The 21,299-nt window shown below is 36.1% G+C and overlaps 1 protein-coding gene across 2 annotated transcripts in view; it reads left to right on the top strand.

The window, feature by feature from the left end:
• The window catches only part of BDP1 (B double prime 1, subunit of RNA polymerase III transcription initiation factor IIIB), a 94,486-nt gene that overhangs the window by 45,826 nt on the left and 27,361 nt on the right, over positions 1 to 21,299 (top strand). The window contains exons 14-23 of one of the 2 annotated variants that reach the window (XM_008575631.1): positions 1,070 to 1,161; positions 1,901 to 2,096; positions 2,860 to 2,993; positions 8,114 to 9,482; positions 10,432 to 10,616; positions 11,392 to 11,614; positions 12,744 to 12,922; positions 17,054 to 17,255; positions 17,531 to 17,724; positions 18,909 to 19,296. In XM_008575631.1, coding sequence (XP_008573853.1) covers positions 1,070 to 1,161; positions 1,901 to 2,096; positions 2,860 to 2,993; positions 8,114 to 9,482; positions 10,432 to 10,616; positions 11,392 to 11,614; positions 12,744 to 12,922; positions 17,054 to 17,255; positions 17,531 to 17,724; positions 18,909 to 19,296 — 3,162 coding nt within the window. Of the gene's footprint in view, positions 1 to 1,069; positions 1,162 to 1,900; positions 2,097 to 2,859; positions 2,994 to 8,113; positions 9,483 to 10,431; positions 10,617 to 11,388; positions 11,615 to 12,743; positions 12,923 to 17,053; positions 17,256 to 17,530; positions 17,725 to 18,908; positions 19,297 to 21,299 lie in introns of both variants that reach the window. The other variant, XM_008575630.1, reaches the window with a different exon arrangement.

The following is a 21,299-nucleotide window of genomic DNA, read 5'->3' as shown; positions in this document are numbered from 1 at the left end:
AAAAAAAAAAAAAAAATAAATAAATAAATTAAATTGCTGGTCTGTTTTTTTCCCTCTTATGTGAAATTTCTTTTTTTTTATCATACTTTTATAGTATAGTTAATATTATTATAACCTTGTAAGATATTTACTGGATTCTAGAAAATTTGGAACACACAGATTCATGTAAAAATTGAAGCAAAAATTACTTGTAATTTCCTTATTTAGATGTAATCAATCTTTTCACATATTCTTCCAGGTTTTTTTTTTTTTTTTTTATAAAATTGAGTAGTGATATCAGCTCAGTTTTGTATTCTTTGGTACTTAACATTTCATAAGTACTTTTCCGTGTCATTAAACATCTTTGGGAAACATTGTTTTTAGCGACATCTTAATATTCTCTCAGTGGCATGTCACTGAATTTACCTAACCATTTATTTTTTATTTTTTATTTTTACTTGTTGGCGGCTGGCCAGTTTAGGGATCTGAACCCTTGACCTTGGTGTTATAACAGCATGCTCTAACCAAGTGAGCTAACTGGTCAGCCCATAACCATTTATTAATTATTGGATAGTTTGTCTTTTTACAACATCTGCTATTTTATATAATGTTCCAATGACCATTCTAATACTTAAAACTTATTTCAATTATTTTCTTAAGATAGTCATCAAAAGGATATTACTGGGTCAAAGAATATGAACATTTTTAAGACTCTTGATTCATATTGGTAAAAGGCCTTCTAATAATGTATGAGATTATCTGTTTTTTTTTTATTTTGGACCGGTAAGGGGATCGCAACCCTTGGCATGGTGTGGTCTGCATCATGCTCAGCCAGTGAGTGCACCGGCCATCCCTATATAGGATCCAAACCCACGGCCTCGGTGCTACCAGCGCCGCACTCTCCTGAGTGAGCCACGGGGCTGGCCCATGAGATTATCTGTTTTATACTATTCTCACCTGCATTTAGGATTTTTAAGAAATCTCTAGTTAGAAGTACAAAAAATGAAATTTTATTGTTTTAATATTCATTTATTACAAAGTATGAACTTTTTATGGTAAGTAGATTAACTGTAAAAAATTAAATTCACAGAATCACTTGGAAAAGGATAAAATGAGTACATTTGACATTCTTGGAATAGAGAATATGGAGAGAGAGAACTCAAAAGCTGAAACTGTATCTAAGTAAGTATTTAGGAAGTAGTAGAGAAATTGTAACTCTTGGGAATGATTGTAATAACTTGTTTTCTACTTGATAAAATCTGAATTTTATTTTCAGCTAGTGTACTTTAAGTCCATTTTGAACTATAGGTGGTGTTGAAACATTTTAATACTCTCTGTGCTTGTTATTGTAGATATAAATTGTGTGAGCCCATTTATAGCAATTACATTTCTCCCTCAACTTACTAATAAGATTTTAACAAACTCTTACTAAATAAACGAATGGTTATGGTGAATGTTTCTGGATAATTTTATTTGTAGCAGGGGATTTCAAAAGGGTTTTAACTTGAAATGGAGCTCTAGAACAGGCTTCACTCAAGGTGAATCTGACCAATGGATTCTGGGCCATTCCAGGGGCATTGTTTATACCATAACTTTGGACTAATTCCCTGGAGTTGTACATTATGCAGTAGTATCCTGAATGAGGAATAGTATCATAACCTTGTCAAATGTAGATTTTTCCAATTTTCAATGAAAATTTGACTTAAAAATGCTTTTTCTGGTCATGCTTCCAAGATTATATCTGTTCCAGAGAATAGGTGTAAAGTTATGAATATCTTTAAAGATGTTCTTGAGGATACTTGTGAATTATTTTGTCTTCCAAATGGTTTATATTCATACCAGAGAGAAGGAAATACTGAAAAACAAGCAAGTTTGTGACTGCAGAATAAACATTGATTTTACTCCTTTGTGGTTTTTCTAGTTTGAGTGAAAAAATTTGTCTTCAGGAAAATAATCAACCAAAGACTTTCAGAACTGCACAACTAATAAGGGGCCAGCTGCAAAGACCAAAGCCAAATGTAGGTAAAGCCACTGACAGGAAAGAAATTCTCATTTCACAAGAAAAAACTGGGGCCAGTGTAGAAAAGAATGAAAATGTATCCTGTGTTGACAGAGAAGTAAGTACTTTGGTTTCTCCCTACATTTTTGTTAAACAAGTACATAAGCCTTAATAGAAGCTTCCCTTCACCCCTTTTAAAAACAGTAATGCCACATAATTTGTGTGCATCATATTAAATTTATGGTCAAAATCTCATAGCCAGTAGTTTTGCTAATTGAGAACACATTTTAGATTTTCAGCATTCTGTGATACATAGTCTGTTTTCTATCTTACCTCATATTTGGACTTGCTTTTCCCAGTCACTCAGCAGTAGATTATCCTTTCCTTTTGAAAATACTCATATGTAAATTTAAACATTGGTATAAACAGAATAAAATGTTAAGTTCCCTCCTAAAATACAATTCTAATAACAAAGATCACAAATTTTGGATTATTTATATAGTCTGTGACTAAGGTAAAAGTTGGCACGATTTGAGATTTGAATTTCTTCTGTCATAATTCCCATAGTCTATAATGCACTTAACAGCAATCAAAAGGATTCAGAAAGATAGACCCTGTTGGGTAATTCTAGCAGATGAAAATAAAGCAGTTATTTGTCTTCTGATTGGGAGGAAAAGAATGGGGGCTTTCAGATATGGTAAAAGGTGTGGCTTATGAAATTTTCTAAGCTATCTAAAGAAAAAAATATAAAGCATCCTTTGGATATCATTTTATAATTTTGAAATGTCTGCCATTTTCCTTATACTCAAATTGAACAAAATTTTCGATGAAATCTTTTAAAATTATGTTTATTGTGAAACGTAAAACATTTTTGTTTTAAGACTCCTCAACAAATGGAAGATCGGTCATGTAAAAATTTTGAATATGAAGATATCATATCACAGCCTGAGGAAAAAGATACTTCTTTTCAAAATGTGCAGCCAGATGAGTCCAAGTCTCTTAAGGAACATCTAAGGTAAACATCATTTTATTGACTATATAATTTTAAAATTTTGTATGAAGTTTTAGAACTCAGTTTTTTAAACAATAGTAAATTAGATGGATTAGTTATTTGTGTATCAAGTTATATAATGTTTAAAAATATAACTTTACCTTTGAAGGAAGTTTATGTCATAGCCTTCATATTGATTTTTCAATTATGGGTCGTTTGAAAAGAGCTACTCATTATAAATTAGAACTTGCGTTAACATGAATAACCTTATCACCTGACATGCGTATTAAATTAGATGTCTATGTCCAAATGTGAAAATGCTACTTATTTTCTAAATATTTGTTTCTTTAGAATTAGATTGATCACATATTTTCTTTATTTTAGATTTACATAAATTTTATGTAAAATCTGTGTATTAAAACCTATACTTCTCATAGCCAAAGCTCCTTATATTTGTTATTTTCCCTCTGAAGGGCACCAAACCAGATTGATGGAATTATATACTTTTTAAAATTTCACTTTGAGAATGTTTAATGTGCCAAAAAATAGAGAGAGCAATAATGGATTTCCATGTATCTATTATCCAGTTCAGGAATTATTAACATTTTACATCTTTACATTTAAAAGCTGGCCTATGCTATACTTTCTTAATGCTATATATTATCCTATTTAAGTAGTATCTAACCTGAAAGTGAAACCTAGGTTTCCTGAACTATTTTACAGATCTTTATTAGAAGACAGAAACATTTTTTTATTCCTTGCTTCCTCCACTATTCCTTTGTTTACCTGCACCCCTCCACCTCCCCTCTCCCAACTATTTTACTGTGCCAAAATCTTTGGGTAGAAGCTGGTACAACTACATTACTTGTTACATATCTATGATACAGATTTTAATTATAGATGTCTGATAGATTGTTTTTTTTCTTTACATTTTTTCAGTTTAAGCCAGACTCCATTTAATAATGAATGTGACTCAGTAGAAAATTAATTCTTCCGTGTGTGGCTTCTGGGTTTTAGAACCTTGGTGGATATTGTTTATAACTAATATCCAGCCTCATCTCAACAACTTTTCTCTCCATGGGTATTGGTCTTTTCTGTTTTATCATTTGACCTTTCCAGCCTTTGAATCTCCAAGGTCCTTAAAAGCAATTCAAAGGTTATGTATTTTATCAAGTCATATGCCTGTCTATATTTATTTATTTATTTATTTATTATTTTTTTCTTTTATTAGCATATTCATCGTTACAAATCATACTTATTCTTTATGCCCCCATCCATTCTCTCTCCCCCGCCCCCCTCTAATAACCATAGATTTGGTCTCTTCATCTGTTAGGTTAACTGTTCCTCTGTTGGTTTGTTGCTTAGATGATCTGTCCAGTACTGAGAGAGGTGTGATCAAGTCCTCCCCTATTATCATAAATCAGATGCTGCTTCTATTAGTCTGGAGTGTGCTTTGTAGAGAGAGAGGGCCTCTTCTTTTTTTTTTTCTCTTTGGTCTCTGCTGGTACCTCTCCTTGTGTCAATGAAGTTGAGAGTCTGGTGTGCCATGTGCATGGTGGCTGTGACTGCGGCTGTAGAGACTAGCTGCTTTTGTAGCAGCCAAGGCAATTGTGGTGGCTATGGAGGGCTACCCGTGTGAAAATGATGTTTTTGGTGTGCTCTTTACCTACTTGTGGCTGGGTACGACTTCTCCCAGCTCCACGCCTCAGGGGCATGGAGCCGGGGACCGAACCCCTCCCACCCACATCCAGGCACACTGCCAGCACCAAGGAACATGCCAAAAACATCACCTCCGTGTGGGTGGCCCACCACAGCCACCACAGTAACCACAGCTGCCGCAAAAGTGGCTAGACATCACAACCACCATGCAGATGGTCCACCAGGCACTGGAGTACATTGACACAATGAGAGTCACCAGCAGAGACAAAAGAAAAGAAGACGATGTCTCTTTCCACAAAGCCTATTCCAGAGTGACAGAAGAAGCAGCTGCTCTGTGATAATATTGGGGGACCTCAACACACCTCTCAGCATTGGACAGATCATCTAGGTAGCAAATCAAAAGTGTAACCATTACTGTTTCAGAGGGAGAGAAAAAATCTAGGGTTATCAGTGGTGGGAGGGGGGAGGGAGAAGGGGATAGAGGGAGATTAGACAAGGGGCATAAAGAATAAGTACAATTTGTTGGGTCAGCCTGTGGCTCACTTGGTAGAGTGTGTGCTGATAACACCACGGCCAAGGGTTCAGATCCCTGTATAGGGATGGCCGGTTAGCTCACTTGGGAGAGTGTGGTGCTAACACCAAGTCAAGGGTTAAGATCCCCTTACTGGTCATCTTTAAAAAAAAAAAAAGAATAAGTACAATTTGTTGGGTCAGCCTGTGGCTCACTTGGGAGAGTGTGGTGCTAACACCAAGTCAAGGGTTAAGATCCCCTTACTGGTCATCTTTAAAAAAAAAAAAAGAATAAGTACAATTTGTAACAGTATACATACTAGTAATATTGATTTGATCAACATATGTTAACATCGAATCCCCAAAATATGTATAATCAATTATGATTCAATAAAATAAACAAACAAACAAACAAATAAATAAATAATAAAAAAGAAAATGGTGTTTTTGGTGTGCTCTTTACCTGGTTGCGGCTGGCTTTGACTTCTCCCAGCTCCATGCCTCAGAGCCCTAGTGGGGCCTCAGGATGGTGCCTTTCTGTATCTAATAGGCAGTTTCCCCCTTCCCCTACTCCAAACACTTTGGCCTGTTCAAGATGCTATATAAGAGAAAGAGATAGAGTCTCTGAAACAATGAATGCATTAAAAATTCTACTTCATTAGATAAATTAGTGAGTATTTCTTTGAAACTTAATCTTCTAGACTAATTTTGCATCCTCTCTAGTTCGTATACATAATTTGAGGTTTGTGTCATGATTGGTGGTTTATCTTATGGAGGTTTATAAATATTTTGTAGATTCGTATACTCTTTATTTTAGAAAAACACATTGTGAACCTTGAAGCAGATTTATGGTTTTGTGTCTGTTCTTCTATCTTATCCAATTGTGATCCCTTTTTTTTCTTTGCTTTTCTCTGCTTTTCTCCTTGAATTGTGTGATCCGAGGAGAGAATTTGTGGATCCATTGTATGTTTTAGGTTGAGAAATAATCTTGTTCAATTATATATCTGACTTCCAGCCTTAGATACTGCCCTTCAGTTAATTATGCACCTGATATGAGCTCTGAGAGAAGGTCTGTCTGGTTCACCATTGTATTTCCAGTTCCTAGCACGTGCCTTCCTGGCATGTAATAGGTGCTTAGAAATATTTGTTGACTTATTGTTCATGAACTCTAAGAGGTATGATATTTGTTTATTTTTATCCATTAAAAATAAGCTTATTGAAGTCCTTTTATTACTTAGAAACAATTTAAGCACTTAGAATATAATTATAACATTGTGTATTTGTATCTTATTATCTAAACTGATATTGAAGTAATGAAATTATTTATAAAGCTTTTGCCTAAAGCATTTATATGTTTAAAGAATATGCCAGTGTTCAAAATGTGACTTTATAAAGATAGTTTATCTTTTCCCGTAATACCCAAGCCAAAATTGCTAGCACAGTAACCTCAGTAAAAGCTAGATGTTTCTGGATGGAGACAAAAAGTATCATAAATCAAAGAATGGGATGAAATCCACCCAGGACTAATCAAATCAAATTTTCTTTACCAATTGCTATTAATTTTGCATTTAATGTTTTCAATTACTAAAGTTAATGATAGGTATAAACATGTCAGTTATATAAACAGGGGTCTCATTGCCCAAGAAATTGCTTTGTGTTATCAAAAATTGCATTATAAAAAATAGTTGTTTCAGTGAAGAAAGATAGGTTAAGGCCTAGGGAAGTTCAAAGAAGCAATAGCGTACTTTTTAATAATCTTTTTTGAGGCTGAATAAATCTAGTGTTTCATTTGATCTAGCTTTTGCCCAAGATTAATGACCTTTCTTAACTAGTCACTAAGAGCTCCTTCATCCATTTATACATTGTTATTGGTTTTGCCATCTATTATGGTAAAACACAAAGCAGAGTGCTGCTGCTTTTCTGTAGAACAAGGTGCTTGTTTTGAATGGCGATTGCATGCCCAAGAACATTAAGCAAAATATTATTGTGTATTTAATCTGTCCTTTTATTCCCATTTTGTATTATGAAATCACAAGCTCTTAGGGAGATATCTGTATAGGAAATCTCATTTTAAATTGTTTTTTAAAAGTGAGGAGCACAGGGGCCGGCCCGGTGGCGCACTGCGCTAGTGCGCCGCTTGGGAAGCGCGGCAGCGCTCCCGCCGAGGGTTCGGATCCCACATACAGACCGGTTCCCGCTCACTGGCTGAGCGAGGCGCAGGGGCAACACCGAGGGTTGCGATCCCGTTGCCGGTCCCGGTCCGGTACGGGGGCGACACTGAGGGTTGCGATCCGTTGCCGGACACGGAAAAAATAAAAAAATAAAAAAATAAATAAATAAATAAATAAATAAAAGTGAGGAGCACAGACCTAGTTCTTAGTCATAAGGGACCAAAAAATAAATAAATAAATAAATAAATAAATAAATAAATAAATAAATAAAAGTGAGGAGCACAGACCTAGTTCTTAGTCATAAGGCTTTATCTTATTCAAGTTGTACTTCCGTCTAGCTATTTGAGATGGTTGTTTGTTATGGCACAGTGTATGTCTGGGTAAAACATAGTAGGGGCAAAGAGGTAGAAATAGCATACACACCTTGGTTTAGCGCCAATGCAGAGGACTGGAGAGTCTTTCCCAGCCAGTTTGTGTGTAGGATGGTGTGAGTGACAATTGAAAAGGGACTATTCAGGGCCAATTAGCTGCTAATGTGATTGACCTTATTAACAGATATCTCTACATAAGTCTATACATAAATAGGTTTATTTTAAAATTTTACCATAACTTCAAAAAATGGAATTTTCCCCTCTCCCTTAATTTAAAAATTTTACACAGAGATTCTTGGGGCTCTCTTTCTTTCTTTCTTTCTTTCTTTTTTTTTTAATTTGAGAGTTTCTGGTGTTTTCATAGTGATTTTCAACCATCATCTCTTCAAATGGCAATCTGGTTTAAAGCTTGATTGTGTGTCTTTCTTTATAGCATTCAAGAGAATAGTAAAGCAAATATCCTCAAACAAGTCCCAATTCTAAGGACTCGATTTCAGAAACTAAAGCCAAATATAGGAAGAGGAAGTGGAAGAAGAGAAATTTCCTCAAAGGAAAAGGTTCCAGAGGAGATCCTTGTCTCTGGTGAAATGCAAGCAGGTTCAAGAGAAGTTTTAAGTCTAGACCCTTCACCAAGGGAGAAGGTATCCACGGAGACTAATACTACTAAGGAAATAGAGTCAGATTTAAAAGAAATGGGAAAAAGAGACATCTTTCCTAGGGAGAAGATGCCAGAAATGATTGACATCACTGTGGAAATGGAAACAGGTTTGAAAGTAACTGGAAGAGAGATTTCTCCAGAGGAGAAGGTATCTAAAGTGATTGATGTCACTGAGGAAATAGACGCAGATTTGGAAGAAATGGAAAAAAGAGAAATATCCCCACAGGAAAATGCCCCAAAGGAGGTGAAGTCTATCGGAGAAATGGAGACAGGTTTGAAAGCAACTGGAAGAGAGATTTCCCCAAGGGAGAAGATACCAGAGATGATTGATACCACTGAGGAAGTAGACATCAATTTAGAAGAAACTAGAAGAGAATTATCCCCACAGGAAAATGCCCCAGAAGAGGTCAAGTCTATAGGTGAAGTGGAGACAGATTTGAAAGCAAGTGGAAGAGAAATTTCCCCAAGGGAGAAGATACCGGAGGTGATTGATGCCACTGAGGAAATAGACACAGATTTGGAAGAAACTGGAAGAAAAATATCCCCACAGGACAGTGGCCTAGAGGAGGCCAAGTCTATAGGTGACATGGAGACAGGTTTGAAAGGAACTGGAAGAGAGATTTCCCCAAGGGAGAGGATACTAGAGGTGATTGATACTATTGAGGAAATAGACACAGATTTGGAAGAAACTAGAAGAAAAATATTCCCACAGGAGAGTGGCCCAGAGGAGGCCAAGTCTATAGGTGACATGGAGACAGGTTTAGAAGAAATTGGAAGAGATATTTCCCAAAGGGAAAAGGTACTTGTGGAGGTCAATGCCATATGGGAAAGGGAGATTGATTTGAAAGAAACTGGTGAAAGAGATGTTTCCCTGATGGAGAAGGTCTCAGGAAGGATAACTGCCATTGAGGAAATGGAAGAAGAATTGAAAGAAACTGAAAAAGAAATTTCCTTGAGGGAGAGAGGATCTGAAGAGATCATTGTTACTGAGGAAATGGTGGTAGATTTGAAAAAAACTGGAAAAACAGACATTTCTCCAAGGGAAAATGAACCAGAGGAAACTGGTACCTCAAGACAAGCTGAGACAAATGTAATGCAGAGCAGTAGCGGTGACTGCAGTGCTATGCCTTCGCTAGACATACAAGTACGTATACTCCTGTCCTTTAAAAAATTCTTGAATACTTTTTTCATAGAGAAGTTACCAGAATAATTTTATGATTATTTGCCCTTAAGTCCAACAACACTTAAAATCTGAAAGTCTAAAGTCTTTCAGCCCTCGATTTCTATTTCAGGACCTTGAAGAAACTACATATTCTTTTTTAAAAAATAATTTTAAACATTTCCTAATCGTGGGAAACATTACTATTGCTAATGTCAGTTTGAAGTTACTCTTTTAAATGAAAAGAAAATAGGAAGTTGGAGTAAATTTGTACCAACGCTAGTATGAACGTACATCAGAATTATTTCTTTTGGATGTATCTGTATCTGTTTTTCTCTTTATTCTCTGTCCCACTTGACTTTATTTCACTTACAAAAGTTCCTTTTGTTTAAAGTTTCTAGTGACTTGAAGTTCATGCTCTTCTAACATTTTCAAGGACATTTGACTTTTTTTTGTTTGTTTTTTTGTCTTTTGTCTTTTTTCCGTGTCCGGCAACGGATCGCAACCCTCAGTGTTGCCCCCGTACCGGACCGGGGACTGGCAACGGGATTGCACCCCTCGGTGTTGCTCCCGCGCCTCGCTCAGCCAGTGAGCGGGAACCGGTCTGCATGTGGGATCCGAACCCTCGGGCGGGAGCGCCGCCGCGCTTCCCAAGCGGCGCACTATCCAGTGCGCCACCGGGCCGGCCCGACATTTGACTTTTTTTTGTATAGGTAATGGCATTTATGTTTTTGGAAAAATCATAGTATGCAATATAAAAGGAAGAGTTTTCTGATTTTTAGATTTTAACATTCGTAAGTTAAATTTTATTTTATTAACAAACTTCTAAATTTTAAAAGGAAATTGTTTAGAATATAGTAGGCTTTTGTTTGAAAGGTATGAGAAGCTTAAGGAATCTTCTGTATGTGCTGATTTATTGTGACTATTCCTCCAGAATATTAGCAGTGAAGTACTGTTGGTGATGCATACATCTGTAGAAGAAAAAAATTCTGAAAAGGAAGTGTCAAGTCACTTAAGTCATTTGAAGACTTTTTCACAGACTTCTGAACTTGGTAGAACAGAAGATCAAGGGATGCAACTTCCAGATGTTCCAGAGCAGTTCTCAACTACTATTTTAAGGTATAAAGTATAGGTCTGTGTGCTTTTAAAGAAAAAGCATTTAAAATTATATTTGCAGGTTATGTTAAACTAAGTGAGGTTTTGAGGCATAACAAATACAGTGTAGGCAGTGTTAAGAGATTTTAAGATAGTTTTGGGAAGACAGAAAGAGGATTGAGATCATTCTGACTATTGATTGTGAGAATTACATACGAAATTGTAACACATACTCCTGAGTCAATACGAGTTTGACAGACCTATATATTTTTTTTTTTTTGTCTTTTTTTTTTTTTCGTGACCGGCAACGGATCGCAACCCTCAGTGTGGCGCCCGCACCGGACCGGGACCGGCAACGGGATCGCAACCCCCGGTGCTGCCCCCGCTCCCCGCTCAGCCAGTGAGCGGCTGGTCTGCATGCGGGATCCGAACCCTCGGCGGGAGCGCCGCCGCGCTTCCCAAGCGGCGCACTGTAGCGGTGCGCCACCGGGCCGGCCCAAATTGTTTTTCCCCCGATAGATAAGCTGTCATTTTTCTCTGGCTCCTTTCAGCCAGAGAAATATTGTCTTTCTACATTGTCTTTGTCCAACAGACCTATATTTTCATTGTGCAAAGATGTAATTCTTAGGCTCATATTTGGATTGTACCACTCGTTTTTTAGGATCTACCAAATAATCTGATTTGCTTTCTTGTTAGAGTCAGAATCAAATGTTTACTGTCAATCTGTAAGGTTGTCCCAAGACTCTGTTCCACTGCCCCTTCAATTCATTCTAAAGCTTGATCATCCTTGTTCCAGAAGCAGATCTCTTCAAGAACAGAAGCCACTTGAAGTTAAATCAGCACCTTTTGTGAGAAGTCGATTCAAAAGACCAAAACCAAACTTAACAAGAGCAGCTTTAAGGAGAGAGACTACAGAAGCAGAAAAATATGTACCTGGGGAGAAATTGCAGACTGATAAAATGGAGACTATTGTGATACAACAGAACAGTGAACAAGCTAATAATACTCTCCCTTCTCAACATGTGAGTAATACTTAAGATGGAGTTGTGATTTTTATTTTTAATTACTATGGTTACTAAAATAAAACACATGGAATTAAAATTTCACAAATATTTTAATTATAATTTTATAATTATAAATTTTTATCATTTTAATTATTATTTTTGCTGTGTGTGATATTTTTCTTTACTTAATGTGCTTCATTGTTCCATGTAGTTTGTATAAGATTCCTGGATGTCTGATGATGGACCAGTGAGTCATAGGAGGGCATTTAGGAGGCCTAGGCTCTGGTTCAAGTTCTGGCTGTGTGACCTCAGCCAAGTGATTTCAGTTTCTTTGTAGGAAAAATAGGAATAACAGTCCTTTATATCACTCTGTTGTGAAGGTGAAATGAAAAGTTAAAAGCTTGATATGAATTAAAGAAGATAGATATTTTATTTACTTTATTAAATTGGTCTCTTAACAGATTAAGATTGTGTGATACAATATTAAAAACTTTGAAATGAAATGTGAATACTCATAAATTGAATTTTACACATGTAAAGGTTTTTTTAAATTTATTTTTTTGATCATAAACAGTTCAATTTGAAAATATGTATATGTACACACACATATTCTAAAAAGTGAGAGTCCTTTATAGTGTCTGATCCTTCTCTCTCAAGTGAATCATGGAGCAATTTTGAATATATCCACCTAGACTTTTCTGTGTAGATAATTATTTATAAAATTAAATGTACAGATATTTTTATTGTTTTCCAAAAATAGCATCGTCACATGCATTCTGATTTTTCTATGTAACACAATATTGTGAATATCTTTTTTGGATCAGTACAAAGAAATTTACCTTCTTTTAAATGATTATATACTATTACATTATAAAGAAATTAAAATTCATTTATTCAGTCTCTTACTGATAGATTTGTCTTTTTCCAATTTTTTATTTGCTTTTCTTGTGGGGGTGCTCTTAAATTTTTACAATAAATATCCTTATATATACATTTCTAGATGCTTCTTTGAGTATTTTTATAAGAAATTTGTAGAAGTGGAATTGCTGGGAATTTAAATTTTAATCTTCTACTAATAGTATGTGAAAATTCTTATTTCGCTATACTTTTACCAACCCTGGATGAATTTTTTTTTTCCACCTTCTAGGATGTGGCTTCCCTAATGACATCAAGAGAAAAAGGCAAATTAGGGCACAAGAAGGAGGAGGCTATGATATTACCATGTACTCAGACTGAAAAGGACCATTCACCTTCACATTCTTGTAAACCTAAAGAGGAGTCTCAATCAATACAAGCCCAGGAAAATGGCCTAGTTGATCCTTTGGGGTAAACAGTGATATGAATTAATGTATTTTAAAAGTGAATATAAGAATAGTTGGTATATTTTTATTGATATAGCAGACTGCCTGAAATAGGAAGTCAGATTGAATTCAGCACCTTTTAATGCTTGCTTGCTTACCTTCATTGTTAGCTGCTTAACATCCTATACAAAGCAATGCATTAAAACTCTGTGTATATAAGCTATATATTCACTCCCTTTTTAAAAATTGGTTGAAAAAAATGTGTGTGTGTGTGTGTGTGTATAAAATAAAATTTACGGGGGCCGGCCCGGTGGCGCACTGCTACAGTGCGCCGCTTGGGAAGTGCGGTGGCGCTCCCGCCGAGGGTTCGGATCCCACATGCAGACCGGCCGCTCACTGGCTGAGTGAGGTGCTGGAGCAACGCCGAGGATTGCGATCCTGTTGCCGGTCCCGGTCCGGTGCGGGCGTGACACTGAGGGTTGCGATCCGTTGCCGGTCACGAAAAAAGACAAAAAAAGGAAAAAAAAACAAAAACAAAAATAAAATAAAATTTACCATTTGAACCCTTTTTTTTTTTGGGTGGCTGGCTGGATAACTCTTGACCTTGGTGTTATAACACTGCGCTCCAACCGGCCAGCCCCGTTTTAACCATTTTTGAGTGTACAGTCCAGTAGCATTAAGTCCATTCGCATTGTTCTGCAACCATACCACCATCCATCGGTGGTATCATTGGGCTGGTTGTGATTGTTGGGCGTGGCTGAGGCCCTCGGCCCCCTACTGCCCTAGCTTAGAGCATGCTTCTTAGAAATTTATAACTACTGACTAAAATTTATAAACAGGAAGTGCTATGAAGTACTTACTTTATGCTATATTTAGAGGTAACTACATCTAAGTCAAATGGTAGGAATGATATCTTCTAAATGAAATGTGGTAGTAGGTGAAGAAATATTGGCATTATCACTTTTTATGACTTGCAATCTGCTTATTATTATTGATATTAAAGCAGGATTTTTTTAGTTTCTTTACAGTTCCTTTTTGGATATAGTTCATGGTCCATCTAATTTACTGTAATATCTTTGTCACTTGGACATGTTTTAATGAGGTATTTGTTAATTTTCCTCCAGAATGTCTTCAGCGCTTACAAATTTACTTTGAATATTCCAGCTCCCTTTAATTATATAGCATGACCTTGATTTTTGGTGGGGGGATGCAGAAGAGATGTTATTGTATTCTTTTTTTGCCCTCTCTATTTAGGCGAAACCAGAGAAATAGAATTTAGGCATGTTATGTTGTCTGTCTGAACATGTGGAGCTGTTGATTTTTGATGGCTTTAAACAGTTTGCTTTCATTTAGACAGCTTTCTTTTTTTTTTTTTTTCCCCTTTTTTTTTGTCTTTTTTCGTGACCGGCAACGGATCGCAACCCTCAGTGTTGCGCCTGTACCGGACCGGGACCGGCAACGGGATCGCAACCCTCGGTGTCGCGCCCGCACCTCGCTCGGCCAGTGAGCTGCCGGTCTGTATGTGGGATCCGAACCCTCGGCGGGAGCGCCGCCGCGCTCCCAAGCGGCGCACTGTAGCAGTGCGCCACTGGGCCAGCCCCTTAGACAGCTTTCTAATGTGAAGCTTTTATTGTTTAGATTTCTTTTTTGTCTTCAAAAGCCTTTTCAGATTGTTTTCATTTTAAGATTAAGGCAAATTTTTACTTTACATTAATTTCAAGTTCCTTACTAAGCTGTTTCTTTATTTTAAAAAACTAGATGTTTAAGTGAAGTGGTTGGTGCTTAGAAATGTTTGCACACTTGTATTATAAATGCTGTATTGGATAGGTTGATGATTGATCCCATGGAGTAATTCATCTCTGACAATGATTCTTGGGAACACTTTCCCCAAACATTAAATATAAACCTATTTACATCTTTGGCTTCTCCTAATTACTAATTATAGATTTATTTTCCATGTGTAATTTAATCCCTTTTTGGTCTTACAGATTATAGAATCTTGCCACTGAAAAGACCTTTATACATTTATTCATTCTGCAAACATTTTAGTGTATTCTGTGTGCCAGGCATTGTTCTAGGTGCTGATAATATAAGAATGAACAAACAAAAAAATTCTGTCATTGTGAAAGTTGTATTCTAATTGGGGGAACAGGGCTGACCAGTTAGCTCAGTTGATTAGAGCACAGCCTTTTAACACCAAGGTCATGGTTTCGGATCCCCATACTGGCCCCCCTACCAAAAGAAACTAATTGAGGAAACAGATTATAAATGAGAAATAAGTTGACTAAATAATTAATAAGTAAGTAGAGAAAAATAAAGCAGGTGGGGGGTAGGGAATATTATAATTGGAGATTCAGTTTTTAATTAGCAGTGACCAGAGAATGCTTCATTGAAGGGATACCACTGGAGAGAAGACCTGAAAGAAGTCAAGGAGCAAGTCAAGGGGATGAGGCAAGCCTGGCATGCTTGAGTAGCAAAGAGTCCAATGTGGAACAGAGTGAAAGAGGAAGAGTAGTAGATGAATGAGAGGTAAAGACTGAGGGTGAAGATTACTTAAGTAATCTTAGTTAAGATTAGTTAAGTCATCTTAATCTTTTAGGTCTGTTTAGTCAATTACTCATTTGTAATTACAATTACAAATGAGTAATTGACTAAATAGACCTAAAAGATTAAGTGACTTAACTCAAACTAACATTGACAGTTTAGTTTTTATATTTAAGCTATTAGGATTTGTGACTTTCATACTAACAGATTCCTACAGTTTTTCCTTAAAGTGTTTTCTGAAACTTTTCATGTTTCAAATTGTTTTATGCTTAGCTTTTTTTTTTTCTTTTTGGCAGCTGGCCAGTATAGCCTTTGTATTTTGTAATGAGATCTAACTTTTATACTTCATGGAAATCCATAATCCACCCTCCCTTTTTTTCCTAACCTTTTCTAGTTCTATTCCATCTCTGTATAGTTTTTTAATTAACTTATTCTTAATGTCCAACATTTTGTTGTCCCTTTTGACCTCAGTAGCACATTGGGCTTATGTATGCATTTTATTCTTAAATACTTTTGCAGAATCACAATTCTTCAGATCTTTGCCAGTTATTAAAATATTTTCCAGGAATCCTTGCATAGCTATTGGGGCTGCCTTGGGAGCTATGGCTACTCTATTGAATGTTAAAACCTTGTCTTTATCTGATTTGGAAGATACAAATGGGTTATGTTGAGAACCCTATGACACTAGCTGTCAATAAACTCTTTTGTATGAGTTTTCAGGCATGTAGTGAGAGAATAGTCCCTAGCACTCAAGCCTGCTCTTGATCTAGAAGGACGAAGTGGTTATGACCATTGTATATTTCTTCATACTTTGGAGGCCAGTTGAAGGTATTTATTTAAAGTGCCATTGCGAACTCCATCTTCAGCTACTGATATTTTTTGGATATCTAGTTATTTCTCTGAAAATTACTTTTTTTGGTTATTTTCTTTTCTTTTTTTTCTTTTTGGTGGCTATCTGGCCCAGGGATTCGAACCCTTGACCTTGGTGTTATAACGCCATGCTCTAACCAACTAAGCTAATTGGCCAGCCCTTAAAATTACTTAAACTATCATGAAAACACACACCAGAATCAATGAATGAAAGTAAAAAAAGATTAATATTACTGTAAGACTTTTCTCTAGGTTATACAGAAAATGGAAGTTATAAAAGCTTTTATGGGGGCCGGCCCGGTGGCGCACTGCGCTAGTGCGCCACTTGGGAAGCGCGGCTGCGCTCCCACCGAGGGTTCGGATCCCACATACAGACCGGTTCCCGCTCACTGGCTGAGCGAGGCGCGGGGGCAACACCGAGGGTTGCGATCCCGTTGCCGGTCCCGGTCCGGTGCGGGGGCGACACTGAGGGTTGCGATCCGTTGCCGGACACAGAAAAAAGACAAAAAAAATAAATAAATAAATAAAATAAAATAAAATAAAATAAAATAAAAGCTTTTATGTTCTTCCTTTCATATCAGCAATGCATGGTTTCATTTTACATGTGTAGTTTTATAGCCAACTTATATATAATCCTTTGAACACATAACTGGTTTGTATCCAAAATTGTTCGATTTAACAGCTGTTACATCAGCAAGGAATTCTGATTTTTGTTCTTCAACATGACTTGTACTTTATCTAGACATGAAAAAAAACCGAATGTTCATAGCCCAGCACAGTTGATAAGAAGGAAATCCCAAAAGACTGAGCCAAATTTGGGAAGAGCACATGGTGAGAAAAAGGAACCAGGTATAGAAAAAGGCACAACAGCTCGGAGCAAAGCAAGCAAGCCAGAAGATAACTTGCTGCAGCAAGGAGATTCTGTCACCCAGTCTCTTCTAAAAGTAAGTTTGGGAGTGTGTGGGATGGGGTTTTTTTTGTGTCAGTGAGCTTTATTTTGTTAGGATCATGAAGGAAGATATTAGTAAAATACAGTTTTGACTTTGGTATTGTAACTATTTTCATGAAAAGTGATTGACTTTCCAGTATTATAAAAATTAGAAACTAGTCGCTTAATTGTTTGTATGTTTAAGCTTGGAGGTTTAGGCCAAACTACCAATCCAAATTAACACAGAGATTGTGTCCATGGTGATATTAGTTATTTCTCCTTAAATTTAAGGAAAAGGCTGAGCTTCTGACACCTCTGGAAGTTGCAGCAAGAAAAGACTGTGTAGGTTCCCAAGAGTCTGGTTTTGCCAAAAAACATGCCCAATTAGAAGAAGCTGGACCATTGGGAAGTGTTGGAGAGGAAACAGTAGGAGATAATCCTATGTCTTCAGTTGTTGAAGAGCAATATGTCAGTAAACTAACAAGGTAATGTATTCATTTAACAAAATAATTTTAGAATAGGAAATAAGTCACTTATTCTTTTCTTTCTTTTCTTTTTTCTTTTCTTTTCTTTTCTTTTCTTTTTTTCTTTTCTTTTCTTTTCTTTTCTTTTCTTTCTGCAGCTGGCTGGTACAGGGATCTGAACCCTTGACCTTGGTGTTACAAGGCTTCTTTTCTTTTCTTTTCTTTTCTTTTTTTCTTTTCTTTTCTTATCTTTTCTTTCTGCAGCTGGCTGGTACAGGGATCTGAACCCTTGACCTTGGTGTTACAAGGCTCTAACCAATTGAGCCAACTGGCCAGCCCCACTTATTCTTTATGGGTGTCTTACCTTACCTTACTGATAGAGCAAAAAGATGGCTTGTTAACAAAAATGGGGGTTGTTTTTTATTGACAGATCTGTTTCTTTCTCACTTTTGATTTTTATTTACTAAAACTTTTTTTTTATCGTCTTAGGATGATTTTTCTTTCCTACGTTTAAAATTTCTGGGTGTTGAGTCTAGACGTGAGCAGAAGGCTGACCAGACAGTAGTGTGTATTACCTAAGTGATTAGGGTACTGTTTTGAATGGGGTCACAAACACAAATGAAGGGTACCCTTCTTCCATAGTTTTCAAAAAAAAAGTGGAAAGGAACCTAAGTTCTGAAAAACAGAATTTCTCTGATTGATTTCCTGCCTCTCTTCCCCACCCCCTTTTTTAAAACCTAATCTGTTTACCCAGTAGAATAAACCGGTACAAGGGTACTTCAAAAAGTTGGTGGAAAAGTAGATTTGAAAGATAATCTTTCCATGAACTTTTTGAAGTATCCTAATACCATTTTTTGATCCCATATTTTCTATTAATTGGATCTGTGTCTTTTATCCCTTTTTCTTGTAATAATTTCCAGTTTTGTGGTTATTGCATCTCTACTTCCATATCATGGCCAAAAAAGCAACCCAAAATTAAAAATTTACTATGAAAAAATTATTAGTGGATAATAAGAGTTAACTCTGAATGAGAAACTGAATAGTAAATTCCTTTCTTATTTTCACAGCATAAGATTTTAAAAGAATGGGTGGTGAGAGTTTTCATTTTAATGGCTGGAACTGGGATTTTACTCTAAAAGTTTGGTTTACATTAAAATTATTCTTGTGCATGTATGACCATATTGTTATTTTGATTAAACATCCAGCTGTCCACAACTGTTAAAAGAATCAAATTACTCTAAAAGTGCTTCGGATCGAAGAACAACTGTCTTTTCTGCCTCTGAGTGTGAGGTAGATCATAGTGAAAGGAGAATACATAGAAGGATCAAACCAAGTGTCACCAAAGGGCGTGGATCAAAACGAATTCGGAGTAAGACCTCTAAGAAGCAACCTAGGGCTTCCAAGGCCATACTGGTGACTCTTCGGGCTTCCCAGGAAGAAGATGAAGATGATGCTGAAGATTTTGAGCCTGACTATGACGAAGAAAGCTATCATCTTCCCCCAGAAGAAGTAAACAAAGCTCCAGTGTTTGTGCCTATTGGTCTCAGATCTCCTGAACCTGTTTCTACTCAAATTGAGGAAACAATGGAAGAGGTAGTTTGTTTTTTGGAATCCTTAGCAGTTTATCTTACTTTTTTTCCCCTCCTTTTTTTTTTTAGTGGATCATTATTTCTTTTCATAGTAGATTTAAAGAATTTACTGTCTAAATAACCTCTACCAAATATAATTTGGTGCCTAGTGAATAACTTAAGGAATCAGTAGAAGTAGGCTTCTGTGACCTCCTGTGATGACTCAGCCCCTATTGCCCGGGCCCAGCAAGGAAATCAGTATAACAATAATAATAGAAATCTGCTTACATTTGTATCTGGAGGCTGCTTAATCTAGTTTCTGATTAATTTTTAAAACAGTTTTGAAAGTATTTTCTATTTACTCTTTGTCATAGTCTCAGGTTGAGTTATGGATGGTAGAGAAGATAGAAGGGATGTATTTTTTTTTTCTTTTTAAAAAAATTGTAAATTACACAAAACATAGACTTTACCATCTTAACCATTTTTATGTGTACAGCTCAGTAACATTAAGTACATCACATTGTTGTGCTACCGTCACCACCATCCATTCACGGAACTCTTTTCATCTTACAAAACTGAAATTCTGTATCTGTTAAACAATAATTCTCTGTTCTCCCTGCACCCCCCCAGACTTTGGCACTCACCATTCTACTTTTTGTCTCTGTGAATTTCACTACTCTAGGAACCTCATGTAAGTGGAATCATATGGTATTTGTCCTTTTTGTGACCGGCTTATTTCACTTAGCATAGTATTTTCAAGGTTCATCTGTTGTAGCATATATCAAAATGTCCTGCCTTTTTCAAGCTGAATAATGTTTCATTGTGTATGATGTATACATACATACATTTTGTTTATCTATTCATTCATCAGTGGACATGGGTTGCTTCCACCTCTTGGCTATTGCAAATAATGCTGTTGTGAACATGGTCATACAAATATCTCTTTGAATTCCTGCTTTCAGTTCTTTTGGGGAAATACCCATAAGTGGAATTGCTGGATCTTACAGTAATCCTGTATTTAATGTTTTATAGCAACTACCATATCGTTTTCCATAGTGGCTGCATCATTTTACATTCCCGCCAACAGTATACAAGGGTTCCAGTTTCTCTATATCCTCACCAATAGTTATTTTCTATTTTTGTTTTCAAAGTATCCACCCTAATGGATGTGAAGTGGAGAAACATATTTAACTTCCTTATTCTTTTACCTCTTTGTCTAGCATTCCAACTTTGTAACTTCAAAGTTTTCTGTTCTGCCCCAATTTTCAGTCACTCATTTGGCTTATAGAGCAGCATATTTCAATCAGTTTTGTATAAGCATTCATGGTAGTTTCTGAGTCTTTTGAAACAGAGTCAGGAGTTAACTAAGCTAGTAGTGATGATAATAAAAGAAGCAGTAGGAAACAAAATTCAAGTAATGTTAACATAAACCTTAAATGCTAAGGTAACTCCATTAAGAATTAATGGATTGCCTGAATTTGTAAAGTCACATTTATGTATGGAAGTCAAAATCTACCTTTATTTTATTCAGTGTTAATAATATGCTAAGTGTTTTAAAGTAAATGAGTTAGTAGAGTGGGTGAAGTTACCTGAAAATGATGCAAAATGAGGTTGTTAACTAAAAGTTCAAAATAAAAATAGTGGATCTATATTTTAGTTGAAACCAAGAAAATGCAAAAGGAAAGTTAATTTTGTGGAAGGACAGCTGGTTAATACTACATGAATTTTTTTAGCTATGTATTTTGTATTTTTTTTTCCTTTGGGTAAAGGCAAATAGCTAATGAAAACTAATACAGAAATTAGTTTTTGAAAATCAAGTTCCAAGATGTATCCCTGAATTAATACAGACTATCAGTAGCATTAATCATAATAATTGAACAGAAAAAATCTTAAGTCTTATTCCATATAGCTTACTAAAAGAGGTAAATTCACATATGTGTTAGAAAAATTTTCTTTAAAAAGTATTGAAATACTATATTATTCAGCCATAAAGTATTGATACGTGGTACAACATGGATGAATCTTTAA

Source organism: Galeopterus variegatus, unplaced genomic scaffold (genome assembly GCF_000696425.1).
Source record: "Galeopterus variegatus unplaced genomic scaffold, G_variegatus-3.0.2 Scaffold1221, whole genome shotgun sequence".
Lineage (NCBI taxonomy): Eukaryota > Metazoa > Chordata > Mammalia > Dermoptera > Cynocephalidae > Galeopterus > Galeopterus variegatus.
This window is presented reverse-complemented; position numbering and strand designations above follow the sequence as displayed.